At 40.2% G+C, this 23475-nt stretch overlaps 1 protein-coding gene across 1 annotated transcript in view; it reads left to right on the top strand.

Annotated features, from left to right (window-relative positions):
• KIFAP3 (kinesin associated protein 3) overlaps nt 1-22008 on the top strand; it is an 85591-nt gene extending 63583 nt beyond the window's left edge. Inside the window, exons 15-20 of the mRNA XM_081947352.1 lie at nt 61-186; nt 1775-1873; nt 3904-3989; nt 5433-5622; nt 9210-9309; nt 21512-22008. Coding sequence (XP_081803478.1) covers nt 61-186; nt 1775-1873; nt 3904-3989; nt 5433-5622; nt 9210-9309; nt 21512-21623 — 713 coding nt within the window. The 3' untranslated portion in view covers nt 21624-22008. The remainder of the gene's footprint in view (nt 1-60; nt 187-1774; nt 1874-3903; nt 3990-5432; nt 5623-9209; nt 9310-21511) is intronic.
• The last annotated feature ends 1467 nt before the right edge of the window (nt 22009-23475 follow it).

The raw sequence follows: 23475 nt of genomic DNA, 5'->3' as shown, positions 1-23475 counted from the left end.
GCAAAGAGATTTGCATTTCAGTAGGGTGCTGTAATATAACTGCTTTATTAAATTTACCAGGTTCAGCAGAAGATGATCTTGTCTTGGAAGTGGTGATAATGATTGGGACTGTATCAATGGATGATTCCTGTGCAGCGCTGCTAGCTAAATCAGGAATTATTCCAGCACTTATTGAACTACTGAATGGTTTGTAGCAAGTGTTACACACTACTTTTTGAGTGTTTGCTCATTATGCATTAATAATTACTTAATGTTCCCCAATTTTTATTATCAATATTTGGCAATACTGTGCTGGAATCAAGGTTTTAGTACAGCGTTAGGAAGTTTCATCCCATCTCACACCAATAATGAGATTGAGTTTTAGCAAGTAAAATAGTTTGTGCAGTGAACAATTTTTAGAAGAAATTAAGGCTTGGTTGAGTGCTCACAGCCTAGAATTTAAAATGCAATTTAATTTGGTCCATCTTGTTTTAAGAAGGCATCAATTGTATCTGAAATTTTGAGATTTGAATTTCAGCCCTGTTTTTATATGGTGTGATTTATAGATGAGGACTAACTGCCACTATTTATGATTCTCTTGCTGGCATAGAACCAAAGTATTTGTGTTCCAAATCCATATTACTGGCATAATCTTGGAGAAAAAACAGTGAAAAGAGTTGGCAAAGGAAGACATTAGTTTATTTTTTTACTTTCCTTTGTACATTTTGTGTATTATTTTGCACAACAAAATGTTGGCTAGAATTTTAAGTTATAAAATATAGTTTTACTCTTAAGATTCCTGCACCCATGATGCAGTCATATGCAGAGAATGAAGAGCCAAGGAAGCTTTAAAGACTGATGGGGATCAGTGCCTAGGACCCAGCAGGACAACTGGGGAAGACCTGTCCCAAGCTATTGAGATATCTGCATACCCATGTCCCAAGTGAGACTCATCTGTGTAAAAGCCACAAGAACGATGATGGAGTTAGAACTACAGATCTGGAAGGCACAGAAATAAGATGCTTCAGGGAATGTTTTCTTGGGATTAATAATCTGTTCAGGAGTCCACTGGTGTTTTTGAGTTGAGCAGAAGTCTTAAGATGGGCCAGTACAGTCCCACTTACTCAGGAAGAGGTTTGGAATAATAATCATAAGTGGGACTACTAATTCTTTTGTAGGATCATGATACGGTCCTAAATATCCATCTTTTCTGTAAAGCAGTTGCCTCATTCAAAATTGATTTAAAATTAAATTTTAAATAATGACATGGTAGTGGTATTTTTTTGGACTACAGAAAACCAGTGAATGGACTGTATTCAGTTCATAACTGATTCCAAACTGAAGTAAACTGGATTGACCAAGACAGATGATGTTTTTGTTTTTCTCAGTGGAAGTCATATGAAATTCTGGAACAAGAAATATATTTCCTTCTTTAGATAATTTGTGGTGTGTTTTCTTGCCCGAGGAGAAGAAAATGTATGTTGGGATTGCACTGAGATATAATATAAGATCTCTGTGTTTGTATGAGTAAAGGAAGCAGGGAGAGCAGGTACTTAACTAAAGAGAGAGGGCACCTGCATCTGAAGAAAGTTGCCACTGCTATAAATTTAACATAGTTTAAAACTTCATTCTTTTATAAGTAATTAGGTGCAGTGTTCATTAAATATGCTTTCAAAAATTATTATTCCTAGTTTTAGTAAGATGTGTAGATAGGTACTATACATTCATGTGTCTTAGATTGCTTGTAGTCAGTGATTTAAAATATGACACAGGATAACGTTCTCTCTTTTTATAGCTCAGCAGGAAGATGATGAGTTTGTGTGCCAAATCATTTATGTGTTTTACCAGATGGTCTTCCATCAAGCCACTAGAGATGTCATCATCAAAGAGACTCGTATCCTTTATCAAGTGTTCCTTTGCTATTAGTGCTTTTAATGGAAAGACAGCTGAAACTGGCATTGAGAATGCATGCAGTGACAATGAAGCATTTTTTCTCTCCCCCCCCCCCCAATTCATGTGGAGTTGTTTTTGACTTTTGTATTTTCCCCCAATTGAGAAAAATCAAAGGACTGTAACGCATGTAGTGACCTATGGGATTGTTTGTTTTCTGTCCCACAACAGAACTTGTGAAACAGAGAAAGCCTATATATTTCAGTGTTGTTTTCAAAACTCATTTACTGCCCACACAGATCAATACCTGAGTTTTTTATTAGCAGATGAGTGAGTTCCCTTGATTATGCTGTTATTAATTGTCAGGTTGAAATTGGCTTGCTTCATTTATAAATGGAAAGGAGCAATAGGCTGTATCCATAGAGTCCTGAATTTGGTATCTTTCATTTATGCATGCAAGGTAATAGGCCATCAGTTTATAATTCGTCTAACCTTTTCTTGATCTTCATGAGGTAGTTAAACAATTGGATTACAACAGATGAGAAAATATAGGTAGATGAGATGAACTAAATAAATACCATGTCAGGGGAAGATTTCACCCTGAACAAAATGAGGTCTAGGATCGGGCTGTTTTCCAACAGCATATACTTTAAGGTGCGAAGAAAAAGAAAATAAAGATTCTGGGGAAGCATATTCTAATTAATAAACAAACTTTAATACAAAAATAATAAATGGAAATAAAACAGAAAACTAACTAATTGTTACATTTTGATAAAAGAATTTCAGTCTACCAGTTTTCCTGGCAGCCGGACAAAAGATCAGAAGTAGCTCTCTCTCTGGAATGTGTGAATCATGCGCAGTACATCACTGTCAGATAAGAACATTTTATGACCTGCGCAATAACTCTTTCTCAGTTTAACTATTCAGTGTCAGTTCAGTCTAGCAAACATTTTAACGCAGTGACATACCATTCTGGAATATGAAGGTATCAGATGAAACAGAAGGATGAATCGGTGAGCAGACTAACTAATCAGGTTATAAAATTATATTGTTTCAAGCATATGCAGTTTTCTTTAGCCCGTATGTAGGAAGAATTGTGTGATAAGATGACACATATTATAGTTTAGCTACTTGTAAAAATGCTTCAGAATTGGCTATATGACTGGAATATATAACTTCCATGAATTCAGCTAGAGAGAGAGAATGCTTGCCACAAGCTAAACCTCTGGAAAACTTCCAAGTCTTTATCCTAAGCCTGCTTTCTATTTGCTACTTTATCTGAAGTATCAGGACAGGAATAAGACATAATTTTGAAGGATGGATTTTATTTCTACTGCCTTTTCCCTTTTCAACTACATTATTATTGAAAACAAAGTTTCCAGTAGTATAGTATGATGTAGCGTAGTATAGTGTAAATAGTGCATAGGTTCCTGTTCTGTTGAATATGTAGCTTAGCACAAGGCAACCTACAAGTGCTTACTCAGCCATATGTTCTGTTGAAATTAGGGGCTGTTTATCTTCAAATAGATTTGGTTGTGAATTTGTTAAAATAAATATACTAGCCTCATTTGTATTTTGGCCCTTCCTTATCCTCTCCATACGGTCTTTTTAATGATAACGTGATATTCCAGTTGTACACTTCACATGGATAGAGGAGACACTATATTCCATTGCATAGACTTACTGTCGCCAGTAGAAGGTAACAGCAGGAGTGCAGAGCTAATCTGTCTATATTTTTTATGAAGCAGAGCAGACCCCCTTCCTTCCTCTTTTAGGATACTTTTAGTGAGTATAAAATGACATTCCTTTTCAAAGGTAATTGTTTGGGGGGAGAAATTATTTCTTTTAAAATAAATATAGTATATCTGCTCAAAAGGGATTGTTCCCTTCTTATATAAATTATAATGAATTTTAGGATTAGTATATAGGTTTCCTTCTTTTATTTCTTTTGATGTATCTTTTACAGCAAAAACATACTAATCACCAGATTCTGGCTTCCAAAATTGTTTTAGATCCTTTACTCTATCTTCTTAGAGGCTCCTGCATATCTTATAGACTTGATGCATGATAAAAATTCTGAAATCCGTAAAGTCTGTGATAATACACTGGATATAATAGCAGTAAGTGATTATTTTATTCAAACTTTAACTAATACCGGTAGTTGTCAGTTAACAAACATTTATTCAGTGACGATGCAAAGTTATGATGGTGTTGAACAAGGAGACTATGGCTGGTCCTTGAAGTTATGGCCGTTGCAATGTCCCAGCTATCATAAGATCAGAATTTGGGTGCTTGGCAACCAGTTTTCAATTATGGTGGTTCAGTATCCTATGGTTGCATGATTAGCATTTGCAACCTTCACTGCAGGATTCTGACAAGCAAAGTCAAGCGGGAAACCTGCAGGAAGTCATGAGTGGAGATCAAATGATGTCACACCTAATAATAACCATGAAGGATTCGCCTTACAATGGCAACTGAAATTGCCCAAATTTGCTTTACGATCACATTGCTTAGCAACAGATTTCCCAGTCTCAGTTGCTAAGGACTACCTGAATGAACACTTATTCTCAAGAGCAAGACGAGAACTAGAACAATGATAAATGAAAATGTATTTACAAATTGCACCCATTATGTAACAAGAATATTTCAATACAATATATTCATTAAGCTTACTGGTACCGTATTTATAGGCAAACTGGATATAGGACTGATGGATGCTTTAACATGAATATGGAAGAGTTTTTTTTAAATTGTTCAGGGAATACTTATCTAATATGTGATGTGGATAATATTTACTTATAAAAATAATTGTAATGTTATCTAGAGCACAATATATCAATTTATTTTTTTAAATGCACAGAAACACTGCTAAGTGTTTATTTTCACTGCTGGACCTTATTTTCTTGAATAAGTCAAATATTGCAAATGATTAATTACAATATTTTCATATTAGCAGCCTCTAATAAATGTAATGTTATAAAAATTTTAAAATGAATTTCTTTTGAATACTTTTGAATATATTTTTTTGCATGACCATCACAAAATAATTTAAAATTTATTATTGACTGTAAGGCAACGTAGCACTCATTTGAACTTGGGCCAAATTTAGAATTAAACAAAAGTATACTGTAAACGTTGTGCTTCATCTTAGTGTTAGTTAAAGACCAGTTGCAGAATACCATTTGTCTTCTTGATTGCATCTTGATTCCATCTCATTGGCTATGTGAGGTAGAATCCTGGATTAAAGATGGCTCTTTTCAGACCCAACAGTGCTACTCCTAAGGTCTTGTTTTTCATTGTATTGTCACTCTTTTTTATAAATACGTTTTAACATTTTGACAGTTAGTGTTACAGGCAAAATAAATTACATTTAAAGCCAAAACTCCGGCACCAGATGTTCAAATAAGAAATTAATTACTGCTTGCTTTTTGTTTGCTCTTTGAGCTTGATCTTCTTTTCCACTTCCTCATCTTCTTGCAATACTTTTCATATAGTTTTGAAGGCAAGGATAACATAGAATGCCTTTGAAATCTTAACATTAAATTTCTAAATGGTCCAAACAGGAGTATGATGAAGAGTGGGCTAAGAAGATACAAAGTGAGAAATTCCGATGGCACAATTCTCAGTGGCTAGAAATGGTGGAAAGCCGGCAAATGGATGAAAATGAGCAATACCTGTATGGGGATGACCGTATTGAGCCCTATATTCATGAAGGAGATATTCTAGAAAGACCTGATCTTTATTACAGTGCTGGTAAGGCTGACACAAAAAGCAGCATACAGCTCTCCTTCCCATCCCAGGCTTCTTGAAATCGCTTCTCAGAACAGATATGCAATACAGTACATTCCTCTCACATGCATGTTTGATATCAATATTGAAGTTATCAAGCCAAGATATTTTTAATGTATATATTGACAAGTAAGGCTCTCATAGGTTTTGAGGACTATTTTGTCAATCTGGTGGCAGAGGCTATACTTTATTGGAAGAAGTTTTTTAAAGTTTGCTGGTTTGAAGGGGTTGAAATAGATTAATAACCTATTATACGCAATACAGGTAGTCCTTGACTTACAACCATTTGCTTAGTGATTGTTTGAAGTTACAATGTCAATGAAAAAAGTGACTTGTAACAATTTTTCACACTTAATGACCATTGCAGCATTGGCAACTGGCATGTATTTCTGATGGTTGCAGTATGCCAGGATCATGTAATTCCCTTTTGCGACTTTCTGATAAGCAAAGTCAATGGGGAAGCCAGAGTCACTTAACCATGTTATTAATTTAACAACTTATTAAATGTTAAATAAATATTATTAATTTAACAACTTATTAAATGTTAAATAAATATTATTAATTTAACAATTGTAGCAAGAAAGGTCATAAAACTCAAAAATCACTTAACAAATGTTGCTCTTAGCAATGGAAATTTTGGGCTCAGTTGTGGTCATAATGCCCACAGATACTTACATGTAACGGAATACATGCGTGCATGCACATATACCTGGGTAATGCCAGGTCTCTTACTTCCTCTAGCCCCACTTGATGCAGCTTCAAATTCAGAGAATTTAAAACTTTTTTGGAATAGGATATAGCAACATTCCTTAGGTTTGAAGTATTTGTAATTTCTCCTAAACATTCATACTTTCCCTTCAAGCTGATTGCTTTTTAAAATTATTAGCTACAATTAATTACTGTAATAGAAGGCACAGAGATGCTTTTGATTGCAGCAGCATAGAAATATATTCAGCAAATAAAAATCAAATGGATCAATAATCAAGATGTGTGAGATTGTATCATATTTTGAATTTTCCTGCTCCATTCCAGTCTATTTTAAAGAAGAACTTTAAAAGAACAATTTTAGAGAGTAATGATATTAAATTAAGAGTGAATGGGTAGAAGAAGATTGATGCCCTGTAGCAATTGCAATTCCTAGCTCTGATCTAAAATTTTATAGTCATATACTCTTGAGGTCTGCTTAACTTACATTCTTGCAGTATGTGCCTCTCCAATGGGATTTAGAAATAAATAAACATGTTTCTTCAATTTATGATGCCATTTACATCTGGTTATAAAATAAACAGATAATAAAAAAGAGAAATTTACATGTTTTCTTTTGTAATTTTTTTAGTGTTGTTACAATATGCTTGCATATATTTGCTTGGATTGGAGAAGTCTTCTTTAAATAATTCTGATTTTTGTTTGCATCTGTTTTATCTGATTGTCTTGTTGTCACAAATGCTAAAACAATTGCTACTTGAATTTATCAAGTAATATTTCAGTTTCAAATTCCCATTTGAATAGAAACATATAATGAACTCTGGAGTGTGTGCAATTTATATATGTATGTATATGTGTGAGGGTATATATGTCTATGTGTGTATATAATATTTATTGTGTATGTGTATATGAATATGTATGTATGTTATGTATTTCAAAGGACATATTTCAACACATATTAAAGTTGCCAAGAAAAACAGTGCAAATTTTTAACTTAAGCCAGTATGCTGTACTAGAATAGTTGTAATGTATAAATAGAGCGGCAGGTAATCCTTGACTTACAGCAGTTCATTTAGTGACAGTTCAAAGTTACAATGGCACTGAAAAAAGTGACTTATGTCTGCTTTTTACAGTTACCATCTTTGCAGCATCCCCATGATCATTTAACTTACTTTACTTTACTTTACTTTATTTAGATTTCTAGACCGCCCCCTCTCCCGAAAGGGACTCGGGGCGGTGTACAGTCAAATTAAAACACAAATACATAGGAATAAATATAAATACACAAATCTTAAATTAAATGAGGAGGTTAGAAGACTGTATCTTAAAGTAAAGCAGTTAAAACCTTAAAAACATCCCCAATTAAAACCCAAACCCAATTAAAATAAATCCCCGGGAGGTAAAACTAAGAGAGTGCCAGGCCAGCTGATTGAAACAGGTGAGTCTTTAACTTTTGACGGAAGGAACGGAGGTCGGTGGTGGTTCGAATGTCGGGGGGGAGGTCATTCCAGAGGGTTGGGCCCATCACAGAGAAGGACCTACTCCTAGGTGTCGCCCGCTGACACTGCCTAGCGGACGGCACCAGGAGGAGTCCCTCCCTGTGTGAGCGGATAGGTCGCAGGGACATGTGTGGTAGGATGCGATCCTGCAGATAACTAGGTCCTATGCCATGGAGCGCTTTAAAGATGGTAATCAATACCTTGAAACGCACCCGAAAGGCCACAGGTAGCCAGTGCAGCTCGCGCAGGAGCGGTGTTACGTGGGAGTAACGTGTACTCCCCATGATAACCCGCGCGGCTGCATTCTGTACTAGCTGCAGTCTTCGGATGCGTCCCAAGGGAAGCCCCATGTAGAGGGCATTGCAGTAGTCCAGGCGAGACGTCACCAGCGCATGAGTGACTGTGCGCAGGGCACTCCGGTCCAGTAGGGGGCGCAATTGGCGCACCAGGCGAACCTGGTGGAACGCCCCCCTTGCCACGGCTGCCACATGGTCCTCCATTGACAGCCGAGCGTCAAGGAGGACGCCCAAATTCCGCGCCCGCTCCACAGGGGACAGTTGCTCGCCCCCTATGGCCAGCGATGGTGTCAGCTGGCTGAACCGAGGCGCCGGTACCCACAGCCACTCGGTCTTGGAGGGGTTGAGTTTGAGTCTGTTGTCCCCCATCCAGACCCCGACGGCTTCCAAACACCGGGACATCACTTCGATAGCCTCGTTGGGGTGGTTTGGGGTTGAAATGTACAGCTGAGTGTCATCAGCATACAGGTGGTACTCAACCCCAAAACCACGGATGATCTCACCCAGCGGCTTCACAACTGTCCATGCATCAAGAGTCAAATTAATTTTTCACTTTGAGCCCTTCAAAACCCACGAATCCACTTCCAAAAGTCTTCTAAAGGTTTGACTGAAAATATTCAGACAGTTCAGAGGTGAATTGCTCCTAGTTTGGCCCGGTTCGGCCGAACCGGTAGTGGCACTTTGGCCTGGGTTGCAGAACTGGCATTGACCCAGGCTTACCATGCCCCTGAACTGGTTCCCTTACTGCCACTGATGTCGCCACCATGTTGTTTTGTAGTGACCGTGCGTGCCCAGTTCACTGTAAATTGTTCTGTGCATGTGCAAAACTCATGCGAAGCGAACCAGTAGTAAGACCGGCAGCAACCCACCCCTGAGACAGTTATATAGCTAGTAGAAATGACAAATCTACGCACTGACAATGTAGTTTTTCATTGTAGTACATGAAACTAATGCAACTTAGTAGTTCCAAAATAAAATGACCTAAGTCTCTACTTTTAACATTTTACTTTAGAAATACCATATTCATGCCCTATTTTTTCTTGTTTCATAGATGGATTAATAACACATGATGGAGCAATAAGTCCTGATTTCTTCAGTGATTACCATCTTCAGAATGGAGATCTTGTGAACCAGCATCCTTTCTCTGGCAGGTAAATTACTTCTAGAAAAAGCTAAGTATATATTAGTGAAATCAGAATGTGTACATTTACAAACAAATCCTTTAGAATGTGAAGCAGGGCCTTGGCAGAAGATCTGTTATGGTAATGTAGCATAAAATATGATGCCCTAGAGAAGGTTAGTAGCAGGGTACCAAAGACATTCTGACTGAAAACTCCAAAACCAACAATATTTGAAATAGCTTTCGTAGCTAAATTCACATATACTGTATCATAGGCTTTTTTCATACTCACCACTAGTCACTAATGGTCCATTGGATATTTTGCTTGTCTTTAATAAAATCATTTTATCAAATAAACAGAGAAACAAAGCTGATCATAAAGTTCAATGCAACAGATGAAATTATGAAGCATCTTTTATTTATAAACACATATGTCAAATAAAAAAATTGAAATGAAAAGGCCTAAGGATCTTTTAAAAAATTAAGATATTGTGACTCCCTAAAGTAATAAACCAATTTCTGTCACCTCTACCCTTATAAAAACAAAAGACCTGATCTTATTGGGACTTAGAGTTGAGCAAAAAAATAATTGTACTACTTATTTTTAATTAAAATTTTAATATATGTATCCCAGGAGCTCTCAATCTTTGTGGTGTCACAGCTACCCATTGTGGACTTGTGAAGGTAAAATGAGTAGCAAAACTCAGAACAAACTAGAATCATAAAGCTAGAAGGGACTTTGGAGGCCCTCTAGTCCAACTCCCTGCTCAAGGCAGCAGAACCTATGCCGTCCTGCATGAAAGGTTTTCCAGTTTATTCCTGAAAACTTCCAGGGATGGAACACCTATAACTCTAGAAGGCATGCTATTCCATTGGTTAATTGTTCTGACAGGAAATTTCTTCTTAGTTCGAAGTTGGATCTCTGTTTAACAAACTTCCACCCATCACTTCGGGTGCTTTGGAGAAAGTTGATCCTCTTTTCTTTGTGACAACCCCTCAAATACTGGAAAACAGCTCATAATCCTTCTCTTCATTGGGCTAGACATACCTACTTCTCTTAGCCATTCCTGAAGTTTTGCCTCCAAACCGCTTATCATGTTTGTTGCTCTTCTCTGCACTCTTTCTAGGGTCTGAGCATCTTTTTTTTATCATGGTGACCAGAAGTAGAAACAGTATTCCAAGTGTGTCCACTTCTTGTCTGCCCATGTCTGATCAATTTTTATTCCATTCTGCCTAAGGAAGTCATTTGACTATCCAGAAGCCCATGGTAATTTTGCTAAGATTAAGATTCCTTCCTTCCAAGACTATTTGGGAGCTGCTGCTGCCATCACTGCAGTTCTTAGAAAACATTCTGCCACATGCAAATATGTGATTCTGGATGATTTTCTTCAATAAACAAATGAACAAGTATAATGTTTTTGACTCATTTGTTTATTTGATTCTCTTTAGTTTTAGTATGTTTGTGGAAAACAGGTCATACTTTAGGTCATATTTATGCAGAAATATTGAAAATTCAAATAAGTTCATAAACCTAAAAACCACTATATTTGTTAACAACATTCACACTGTTAATAACTTGAAACATTTTAATCATAGTTTAATCGTAGAATCATAACTCGTGATTGTATGGGTTAAATGGTGAGGAGTTTCTCTATAAATATTAAGTACAATCTTCTAAGATTTGATTGATAATTTTCAGTTGTACACTATGATAAAGAATATGATCTTTGATTGGATTAAGGTATTATTCAATAATAATTGTTTCTCTCAGTGGACATGACTTTCCATTTGTATTAATTTATATTAATGCAAACTATAGCAGTATTTATAATCTAGATATAGTAATTTTATTTGCCAAATTTGTAAGGCTGTCTAGTTCCATAAAAATTGAGGAATTAAAGTTTTAATTTTCTGCATGTCCCAGGAGAAAACTGTCAAAAACTGTTAGCTTTTGAAACTTAGCAGTAATTCCTATGGTCTTACTTCTCACTGAACTTCCTCCAGATGTTCTGGTAAGAATGAACCAGTTCTTGAGTTGTAAGTCATCTGGGCTGATTTAAACAAAATTTTAACACAATATAGAAGTGTTATTAAAGAAATGTATGCTTATGTACAAATCTGAAAAAATAAAAAGTATAATAAATGGGAATGGAATCTGCAAATGAAAACCTGTTTGTTTTAATGAGTTTAACTATGGCCTTCTCAGTTTCAATCCAAAGGAAAGAATTCTGATTTTATTTTTATCCTCCCCCTCTTCCCAAAACTGCTTACAGAAGTATGTGAGACAGAAACAAGGAAATACGATGTTCTGAAGTTGACTGGTCGAAACCACTTGAATTAATGTGACAGCTCATTAAATAGAACAGTTTTTAGGTGGACTCTGTTTTAGTTTGCCAAAGTGATTTTTCTTGCAGGAAGTAGCCTGAAGGTTTATTTTAATTTCCAGACTGTGGCTTTGATCTCTCTGTTCAGTCACTTCTCAGGTTACATGGCCATTTTTTGTTCACTGTAGTAAATCAGCAACAGTTAAATGGAATAAAATTCCTTCCTTAGTGATCACTTGTTGTTAAATGCCAAGTTATAGCCAGAAGAATCCTTGGAAAGCTCCATATGGTAACAAGAGGGAAATTTGATTTAATCATCTTGTCTTTTAAATTTTTTATTGTGTTTTTCTTTTTAAGGAAACTATAACTGTATATCTGAAAATTCACTAGCATCTGTAAAGCAAGACTCTTAACAAAAGAGCTTTTCATTGATAATAAGCATATCAGAGCATTTTTGAATAATTCCAAATTAATGAGCAGGAGTAACCTTATAACTTATTTCTTGAGGGTTACCGGTATATACCTCTTGCTCCAATTTTTAAAAATTAGAGTATGATTGTTCAATTAGTGCAACATGGCTTTGACAGTAGCCCAGAAAGAAATTTTACATTTGTTCAAATTTTACGTTTCAATAAATTCCAAAGTAAATAAATGCTGATACAAACTCTGTAGGCTATAAAGTTGAACACAACATTTTCCTGCAAATTTCAATATTTGTATGTAATTTTTACAGAAAAGTATGAATGTGACTGGTGGAGAAATTTGGACACTTTTCCAGTTGATTCAGTTCTATTTTAACTGCATACTTGTTAATAAGGTTCTAAAATATGATTGGCTTGTTAGGGATACTGTTAGCCTTGTGATGACAATTCCAAACTGAACAAATAATCTGAACTTTTTTGGTTGTGATTGCTGTTCTGTGTACTTTCAACAGTCACGGGCTGATCTACTCACTTGGCTGAACATTTGCAAACAAAAAGACTTCATTCTTATAAAATGGGAGGGCTATACAAAAATCCCTAAGCCAGGCATGTCCAAAGTCCGGCCCGGAGGCCAATTGCGGCCTGTTTTCAAATTTCGCGTGGCCTTCAGCCTCTTCTCCCCACCGACTCAGCCTGTCACGGCATTTTTTCCTTCACCGCACATTAATATTAATGGTTCAAAAAATGTCAGGCTGAATAGTCGGCCCCACACATTTTCACCTCGCCAAATCTGGCCCTCCTTGCAAAAAGTTTGGACACCCCTGTTCTCCCAAGTTGGTGGAGACAGCGGTCATGCATGGGTTAACTCAGTCAGTAACCAATAGAACTGAGTCTACCAAAGTGATGTCATCGTCTCTGTGGAGCATGCTCCTGCTTTTTTAGACTCAGTTCGATTGGAACTGGCTATGCTAATCGCTTCTCCTCAACAAATTCTGATTAATTGGTCATATTAATTCGGCTTCATTGTATTTAATTGGATTTCTCTAAACTACAAACAAAATTACTTCTTCTAAATTCGTTTTACTATATTGGGCTCGTGCTGAAGTTCTTCCAGAACTCTCAATAGGCTCTGAGGCTGGAGAGGATTGCCTCGCTTCGACGAGGCCTGCCTTGCTTGCCTTCGGGCTCCTAAGGCTTCCCAGAGCAGCAGCGCTATTCGCAAAGAGCCGGGGGAGGCTCTTCAGCAAGGGTTTTCCAGCCTGACTACCACCTGCTGCGCTGACTGCCGCCGCCGTTAGAGGCCTCCAAACGCTGCAGGGAGCCTCGAAAAGTCGCGTGAAGCCACTTTGCCGCTAGAAGGCTCTGTTTCTGCGGCCGCTTCTCTCCGTTGTCGTTCTGGCCTCAACTATCCTTCGCGGCTTCGCCCTTGGCCCCACAACATTGCGGCAGGGCCTACCCTGTCCACGTTCACCGCGCGGCCTCCGCTACCTCGTGGCACCGGCCCATAGGCTTTGCAGCCTCAGCGGCCATTTTGTTTGGGCGTGAAAGTGGTCGACGGCCATTTTGGACACCAACTGTGAGTACTGACTATGGCCTCTTCTCCTAATCCTGGGTCTCAGCTGCCTCCAGTTCCTGTGGCTCCTGTCCCTGCCACCGAACCCTCAGCTTCTAAGGGCCGCAGGCGCAGGCCTGCTCCAGGGGATACCATCGAGCCCCCTCCCAGTGACCCAAGACCTGACCAAGGGGGCATAGAGGACCCATCCCCCGGGAGGATGACAGGGCCCCTCAGGCCCCGGCTAAGAAGGCCAGGTCCAAGACCAAGCACACTGAGCCTCGCCTTTTTCAAGCCCAGAGGCCTGTTCATTCTAGCCCAGCTGACTCGGAGGAGGACCTTTCCCCTGCTGCCTCAATCCTGCAGCCCGAGGATGCTAGGGGCACAGAGGCCTTGGGCAACAGTGGGGATGATTCGGATTGTGGTGGGAGCATTACCCCTGATGAGGATCCCCTCTACCTGGAAGATATTTCTCCCCACCCCCACCGTCGCCGCTCCTATTCACCAGGCATGGCTGATATGATCTGTGAGGCCATTGAACGTGGTATTTCAGCGGGCCTTAAACACAGGTCTTCTAATCACTCTGCTTCTCGCAGGTCTGCTTCTTCCTCTAGCTCCAGGCACAGGGATGGTGATCTCTCGGCTTCTTCGTCAAAAGACCTACCTGGCACCTCCAACCAACAGTCGGTTTTCGGGGGAGAGGATCGCCCGGCAAGGGACTCAGATCTATTGGAGGATGAGGGTCTTCCCCCCCAATCCACCTTCCTTTGTCGGTTTGTTTAAACCTGCTGTTTTTCGCTTTCTCCTTTTTAAGGCCAGAAAGATCACAGGCATTCCTTCTCCTAAGACGACTCAGACTGCGGAAGCAGACAAGGCTGACACCATCAATGCGCTCTTCACCCAGCCTACGGTGGAGAAGGAGGTGATCCCATCACCACGGTTCTTCATAGACGTGGTCCAGAATCAATGGGCATCTCCAGGTACCGCCCCCCTCCCCAATGCCTCGGGTAAACGCCTGTACAATGTCTCTACTGACCTCGCCAAGGCTTTGGAGGTACCTTCTATTGACTTACCTATCATTGCTCTTTCCTCCCCCAACGTGGCCTCAGCAGCTCCTGAGGAAATGCTGTGACCTGAGGACAAGAGAATAGAACAAACTCTGGTCAAAGGCCATAAGGCCTCGGCTTGGTCTGTCAGAGCGGGCACCTCCGCTTCCTTTTTCAGCTGTTCCGCCCTCCTGTGGCTGAAACAACTCAGAGCTCGCCTCCCAGCCAGGGATTCTAGAGCTCGCAGGGACATTAACAAAATTAAGGCGGCCCTAGAATACACAGCTGATGCCTCCCTGGACACGGCCCAGTTTGCGTCCAAAGCCATTGCTTCTTCCATCTCTACCCGCCGGCTTCTCTGGCTAAAACAGTGGCAGGCAGAAGCGCGTGCCAAGTGGAGGCTTGCTTCCTCTCCTTCCTCTTCTTCACTTCTCTTTGGTCCTCCATTAGAGCCCCTTCTGGTAGAGTCCAAGGATAAAAGGAAGGTCCTTCAACCGACCACTAAAAAGCAGGAAGGTCAGAGGCAGCCCTTTCGTGGCCGGGACGGGAGTGCTTCCACCTCCCGTCCACAACAACAGGCCCCTCCCAGACAAATCCCCTCCTTCTCCAATAGATCAGGCAGGAACAACCAGAGATTCCAGCCCAGAAAGCCTCTTAGGGACAATTCTAATCGTTCCTTTAAGAGGCAGAAGTGACTGCCTGGAGAATCTCCCAATAGGGGGATGTCTGGCTGCCTTCGCAGATCGTTGGGACGACATCATCAACGACGCGTGGGTCAGGTCCACGATCAGATTTGGCCTTCTCCTGGATTTGCGCTCCACCCCTCCGAACCACTTTGTCAAATGCCCACTCTCCAGGAACCCTCAAAAAAGGCTCCTGGCAGAGCAGGCCGTTCTCCATCTGCTCCACATTCGAGCCATCCAACCTGTGCCTACAGGCCAGGAGGGGCGGGGTTTTTACTCTCGTCTCTTTATCGTGCCGAAGTCTTCGAGGGACTGGAGGGCCATCCTTGATCTAAAATTTCTAAATCAATTCATCAGGTACAGGAAATTCAAAATGCACTCTCTCCTGTCAATTCTAGAGAGTGTTCGCAGACACGACCTAACATCCGTGGATCTCACGGAGATTTACCTCCACGTACCCATACACAGGCGTCACAGACGTTTTCTCTGCTTCGTTTATGCAGGCCACCACTTTCAATATTGGGCCCTTCCCTTCGGGCTGTCCTCAGCATCGAGGGTTTTCACGAAGGTTCTTTCACTGGTAGCCGCCCATCTGCGGGCTATGCCCATCCGGATATTTTGTTACCTGGACGACATCCTCTTGTTGTCCAGGTCTCGCACCCAGGCCCTCAGGGATCTCCAGGACACCCTTCAGGTGTTTCAGGACGTGGGGTTCTCCATCAATCGGGAGAAAAGTCACTTCGTCCCCACGTCCTTTCTCAGGACCGCCAGAGCAGTCTCAGGGAGTTAGCCAGGGAGGTACGAAGGAGGCAACGGGTCCCTCTTCTTCAGCTGTCTCAACTGCTGGGGAAGATGGTCTCCTGCTTCTCTATCGTCCCTTGGGCACGGCTTCACAGCTGCTGCCTCCAATGGTTTCTTCTGCCATTCCAGAAGACCAACAGCAGCTGTTCCCTAGTGAAAGTCAGCCTGATTCCAAAGGTTCTGCGCTCTCTGGACTAGTGGATCTCGCCGGCCATAGCTCAGGGATTCCTTTTCAGGGAACCTCTGCGTCTCGTGGTAATGACCAACGTGAGTCTAACAGGTGGGGAGCTCACCTGGAAAATCAAGTGGCCCAGGGTCTTTGGACCAATTCCGACTTATCCCACAGTATGAATTGGCTGGAGTTAAAGGCCATCCACCTGGCCCTCCTCCACTTCCAGAACCTCCTTCACAACTCCCATGTGCTGATCCGGATGGACAACATGACGGCCAAGGCGCATGTCAACTACCAGAGGGGGACAAGAGCGGTGTCTCTCATGGAGTGTGCCTTTCATCTAGGGACTTGGGCGGAAGCCAACCTTCTTTCTCTACACGCCAAGCACATCTCGGGTTCAGACAACACCACAGCAGATTGGCTGAGCCGCACAGCGATCGACCCGGTGGAGTGGATCCTAAATCGACGCATATTCCTTCACTGTCGTCCAGGTACGGGACTCCAATCCTGGATCTCTTCGCAACTGCATCCAACCACCAGCTGCCCAGGTACCTGTCTCGATACACGACACCAGGCGCGGAAGGGATGGACGTCCTAAGGTGCAGGTGGCCTCGCGGTCTCCTGTAGGCATTCCCTCCTTTCCCCCTGATTCAGAGGGTAATTCGGAAGGTGATAGAGGAAGGGGCCGAGCTCATCCTGATCACACCCAATTGGCCACGTCGATCATGGTACACAGACCTGATCAATCTGTCTGTGGAAGGCTTCAGTGTCCCAACTTCTGGACTTTCTGCAACAAGGTCTTGATAGGGACTTTCACCGAACACTTTACGGCGACAGGTGTCTGCTCTCTCTTCTGTTCTATCTCTTCATCATGATGAACCCATCTCTCAGCACCCTGATGTGTGCAGATTCATTAAAGGGGCATCCAACCTCTGCCCTCCAGTCATTCACCGTTTTCCCTCCTGGGATCTAACCAAAGTCCTGGACTTCCTTATTGACCCGCCCTTTGAACCTCTCAGGTCGGCAACCGTACATCACCTCACACTTAAGACAGCTTTCTGGTTGCCATAACATCGGCACGGAGGATTTCTATCCGATTGGACTTGTGTGTGTTTCACTCAGATAGGGTGGTACTTCACATCAATCCAACCTTTGTCCCGAAAGTGAACTCAGCATTCCATCGCTCGCTAGACCTCACAGGCTGGAGCACAAATGGCACAAACTAGATGTCAGGCGGGTGCTAAAGATCTACATCGCCAAGACAGCGGTCTTCAGACGTAGCGAAGCCCTCTTTGTGTCCTTCCACCGTACCAACAAGGGGCTGAAAGCTTCTCCATCCATGATTTGACGATGGATCAGGTCGGCCATTGCTCAAGCTTACAGCACGCACCATCTCACTCCTCCACCTAACATTACGGCTCACTCCACGCAAAGCGCGGCTACGTCAGCGGCATGGGTGCGCAGGCCTAGGTGGAGGAAATCTGCAAGGCAGCTACCTGGGCTACCCCTAATTCATTTATACAACATTACAAGGTGGACAGATATGTATCAGCAGATGCAGCCTTCAGAAGGCGGGTCCTCCAACAGGTTCTTCCTTCTTCCAGCTCCTAGGCCAATCTCATGCCCTCCCGGGGATACACCAGCTTAGGTACGTCCCATGCATGACCGCTGTCTCCACCAACTTGGGAGAATGGGGCGTTGGTTCTTACCTGATACGCCCCTTCTCCGGGCAGGTGGAGACAGCGGTCATCCCCACCCTTAGGGTCCTGGCCTACCTCGCAGGGAGGATCTGGGAGCATGTTGTCTAGTCACCGAAAGGAAAGCGATTGTTTACAGCACAGCAGTCTACTTATCTCCTTCGTCAAGAAAAGCAGGAGCATGCTCCACAGAGGCGATGACATCACTTTGGTAGACTCAGTTCTATTGGTTACTGACTGAGTTAACCCATGCATGACCGCTGTCTCCACCTGCCCGGAGAAGAGGCATATCAGGTAAAAACCAACGCCCCACTCTAAGTAGTTTCAGCTACTAATTTCAAATGTGAGAAACATTGTTTAAGAAATAGAAATTACTTGGGACAGTAAAAAGTCTCACCAGTGTCAGCCAACTAAACATAATACAGGCACGTATTTTCAAAAGGTATTATGAAAATTTTTAGTCCTTGCGTGTAAATAGAATACTAAGCTATAACCATCTGCCATTTCATTTTTTATACATACTGTGAAAAGATCTCTAGAAATTATCTAGTTTGAAAAAACAACTTTAGATAATTTTCAAGTTTCATTTTTTATTTTCATGACTGCATACTGGCTAGTTATATATCTCACTTTTCATTCAGGTTGTTCGTTTCTAAAAACTGCTCTGCATATTTAATAAGGTTTTGTAATTAATGCAAGTTATGTTTTTAGACAAGAAGTTAAACACCGCTTTTTTATAGATTTGAATCTTTACCAGCATGTAACTTAGGATATGAATTATTTCTTGTAATCTACTATAAATGCTTTAATACATGTATGATTTAACATTGCAGAATGACATATCTGAGCTACTGCATATGTAAGTCATTTGGAAATCACCAAAACATCACAAGCTCTGAACATTAAGACACTGCACTTAATTATTTACATGTTTCTTGAACTAAAAGGATTGATTTGATCATGACTTAATTAAAACCATGATTCTCTCTCCTGCCTAATTAAAAATATGTTCAAGAGTAGTTTTGTGTAAGCTGAAATTGATTGAAATTGTCTGGAAAGAACTAGTGGTAACTAAAACAACAGCTTGCCATCTAGTGGTTCAAGAACAACTTCTAAATAAACAGCATTTTCCTTGTCTAACAGAGAAATGCAATAAGTTAGGCACACAAGTTCTACCATTAAGGAACATCAGAACTTTATGATTGCCCTTTCATCAGATAAGATAATTGCAGATAGGATAATTGCTTCTAGTTTTTAATCTCTTGGAAGATAAAAGAGGAAAATAACAGAATAACAGAGTTAGAAGGGACCTTGGCGGTCTTCTGGTCCAATCCCCTGCTGAAGCAGGAAACCCTCCAATATTGGAACACTCACAACTTCTGGAGGCAAGTCGTTCCATTGATTAATTGTTCTAATTATCAGGAAGTTTCTCCTTAGTTCTAGGTTGCTTCTCTCCTTGATTAGTTTCCATCCATTGCTTCTTGTCCTGCCTTCAGGTGCTTTGGAGAATAGGTTGACCTCTTTTCTTTGTGGCAGCCCTTAGATATTGGAATACTGCTATCATGTCACCTCTAGTCCTTTTCATTAAACTAAACATACCCAATTTCTGCAACCATTCTTTGTATGTTTTAGCCTCCAGTCCCCTAATTGATCTTCTCTGCCTTTTTTCTAGAGTCTCAACCACTTTTTTATATTGTGGCGACCTAAACTGGATACAGTATTCCATGTAAGGTCTTACCAGGGCATTATAAAATAGTATTAACACTTCATATGATCTTGATTCTACCCCTCTGTTTATGCAGCCTAGGACTGTGTTGGCTTTTTTGGCAGTTGCAGCACACTGCTGGCTCATATTTAAGTGATTGTCCACTAGGACTCATAGATTCCTCTCACAGTTACTACTGTTGAGCCAGGTACCACCGATTCTATATTTGTGAATTTTGTTTTTCTTCCTTAATGTGCTTCAAATTTTTATCACCGTTGATTTTCATTTTGTTAGATAGGACTCAGTGTTCAGGTCTGTCAAGATCCTCCTGTATCTTGAGCATCTCTTCTGAAGGTTGGCTATTCCTGCCAGCTTGGTGTTGTCTGCAAATTTGATGAGTTTCCCTTCTATCTCCTCATCTAAATCTTTGATGAAGATATTCAAGATTACTGGGCCTAAGACAGAATCTGTAAACTTCCCTCCATGTAGATGCAGTTCCATAGAGGACTATACTTTGAGTGTGTTTGGTCAGCCAGTTACAAATCCATCTGGTGGTGATGCTGTCCAACTCAGGGGTCCCCAAACCCCAGGTCGTGGCCCACTACTAGGTTCAGAACTGGGCTAAAAAGTGATGGATGAGCATGTGCAAAGGGAGCTGTGGATGCTCACCTTCCGTTCATACGGAACCATCCCCTCTCTCCTTCCTGACAGTCTGTAAAGGTGGAAAGGTTGGGGATCATTAGTCTAACCCACATTTTTCAAGTAGCAGGTTGTGATCTATTTTATCAAATGTGTCCAAGTATATTATATCAACAGCATTTTGCTCATTCACTAATTTTGTCACTTTGTCAAAAAATGCAATAAGATTTGTCTGGCATGATTTGTTCTTGATAAACACCTGTTGGCTTCTGGTTATGACTTTGTCTCTAGGTGTTTACAGATTCCTTGCTTGATTATCTTTTCCAGGATTTTCCCAAGTATTTATGTCAGGCTGATAGATCCGTAGTTTCCTGGATCCATTTCCCCCCTTTTTTGAAGATAGGAATTTCATCAGCCCTTTTTCAGTCATCTGGTAGTTCATCAGTGCTGCAGGATCTTTGAAAAATATAGATCAGTGGTTGTGAGATCACATCTGCCAATTTCTTCAGAACCCTGGGGCATAAACCATTTTGTTCTGGTGATTTGAACTCGTCTAGAGCAGATATGTGTTCCGTTACTATTTTCTTGCTTGTTTTGACTTGCATTCCTAATCTGCATTTTACAATTTTTTTTGGTTAAACTGGTTTTTTTTCCTGTAAAAACAGATTGAAAAAATGAATTAAGCTGTTCTGCTTTCTCTCTGTTGCTCATCACCTTCTTGCTACTGTATTTTCTCCCATTAATGGACCAATTGTTTCCTTGACTTTTTTCTTGTTTTTACATATTGAAAGAAGTTTTTTTTATTATTTTTTTACTTTTGTCACAAGCCTTATTTCATTTTCAGCTTTAGGTTTCCTGACTTCATCTTTGCAGGTTCAGCTATTCACAGATATTCTACCTTAGTTATATGCCTCTCTTTCTACTTTTTGTATTATAAAAGTTGTATTTCTGTGCAGTAATACAGTTAGAGATGTTATAGCATTTTATCGTGAGTTATTATTGTCATGTATTGCATAACAACTTTAAAAAATGGCTTTGATGAGAATAACTCAGCTAAATCAAACATAGTTTATTTGGTCTCTTGTGTACAATTGATATTAAATAATTTACTATTGTTTATTGTTTTTCCCAAACCTTTTTGCATAGACAATGTATTGTAACTGTATATGTTGACTGTGTCTTTTCTTTCTAGTGTTGCAATGGATGGATTTGGCCAGCCCATAGGTATTCCAAGCCGCCCAACTACTGCTTATGGGTATCGACCAGATGAACCTTACTATTATAACAACTTTGGATCCCGATAAAGCAATCTACCATATTAAACTTCCTGTACTGTTGAATTCTGTCTTAATTAGGGCATTTTTATTATCAATGCATGATGCTACTGTTTACATGACTGTGATACATGTTTGTTGTTGTCCCAGGAAAACGTTAGTAATTCAGTTCCCTCCCTTCTCCATCTTTGCATTATTTCTGTTGGTTCCCCCCCCCCCCCCAAATGTTGGAATCTACTAACTGGAAAGTTAATGTTATGTATATTGAGCAATTAATTTAATTACCTTAAAATAGACTGGGTGATTGTTAGACTGTACGCCCAGGGTCCATGAGTTAAATAAATGACTTTTTTGTTTTTGAATAAAAAATTAATTGATGTATAAAAGATATAACTGGTTTATGCTTTATAATGTCTTTGAAAAAAATGAGTAATATTCTTAGTACCTTTCCTTTCTGTGAGATTTTCCCCCAGGATGTGATAAGTTGTACTGATGTCATTTCATAGCACAGATGTGATATACATTTTAAATTGAAAATCAATTGAAATTTCATAATGTATAATGCTGTTTGCAAATTGTAGGATGAATTATAACTTTGGTACTTATCCTATATCAGAAATGTTCTGCACAGTAGCCAAAAGAAGCTAGGGTTACAGTTAACCTTAACTTTTTTTCAGGAATAGTGACTAAATAATATAATATACAGTAATTTTAAAATATGTAGAATTCCTTTTTTCACCAACTTTCCCAGCAATATTCCATTATAATTTTTTTAAATTATCTAATTTCCCTGGAGTCACATAACAGCAAACAACTTTGTGCAAGCACATATGTAGGGTCCCTGCACCTATTAACAAAAACACTTCAGACTGTCTAGATCACAGTTTTTCAAACTGACACCTTCCACATTTGTTGCAATTGCAACTCCTACAATCCTAGCCAGTTTTGGCACACTGTCTGAAAATATTCATGGCACTGAGGTTAGGGAAGAAGTGTCTCGGATGTTCAGTTTTGCATTCATTCTCTCTAGAAGAGTATAGTCATGTATTGTGAAAGGAAAACTCATGTATCTTTTGTGCAGGGCAAAGTCTCAATTTAACATCTCATAAACATGAACAAGAAGAAAAACGGAATTTCTGTTACAGCACTTTGGATTTGTTGTTGCAGAAGAAGGTCAATGTTCGGACTAGCGAACCCAAAAGAAGTAAGCACTCTCAGAAATTTTGTAATCGCAAAAGTATGACTTTATTGAATACACCATTTCGGCACCGAAGAATCAAAGCCAGCTCTCTTTTTCTTCGCCCCTTCCCCCACCCATGGATGTTCACACTGTCCAATTATGAATTGTCCTTTGGAGAACAGTTAACTTCTTTGTTGGACACCTGCATCAGTGGCCTTGTTGGGTTCTTGGCTCTCAGAGTCTCTCCTTGGAGCTTTTGCATTCTTTCTCACCTTTCCCTCCCCCCAGCTCCTTGGCAGGTTGAATAGTGATAAGGCTCGAACATTCCAAAAGCGATTCAGTCTTAACAAAAATAATTAAATTGGCATCAAAATAATTTTTTCTAAGTTTATTTGTTACGGGGTCACAGTTGAGACAGACTCAGGTAAATTTATTTTCCTGAGGTGTAGGATACATAGTTAAATTTCATTGGGGGAAAAAGGTGCTGACAGAAATGCCATATAATACACTGTCCCTTTTTGTCTTCAAAATCTGCAGCTACTTTAAAAAATATATCTTCATTTAATAGTCATTTTCTAAGGGACTGCTAATGTCTTGATAACTCTTTATTTTTCAACCTGAAAAGAACATTGGCGGTAGCATATGTTGTATTACAGTTTTTGGACTTGATTTCAAGGACATTATGCCTGCCTGAACTGTAGA

Source organism: Natrix helvetica, assembly GCF_964273705.1.
Source record: "Natrix helvetica genome assembly, chromosome: 3".
NCBI classification, from domain to species: Eukaryota; Metazoa; Chordata; class Lepidosauria; order Squamata; family Natricidae; genus Natrix; species Natrix helvetica.
The sequence above is the reverse complement of the archived record's forward strand: the minus strand, read 5'-3'. Positions and strand labels throughout refer to the sequence as shown.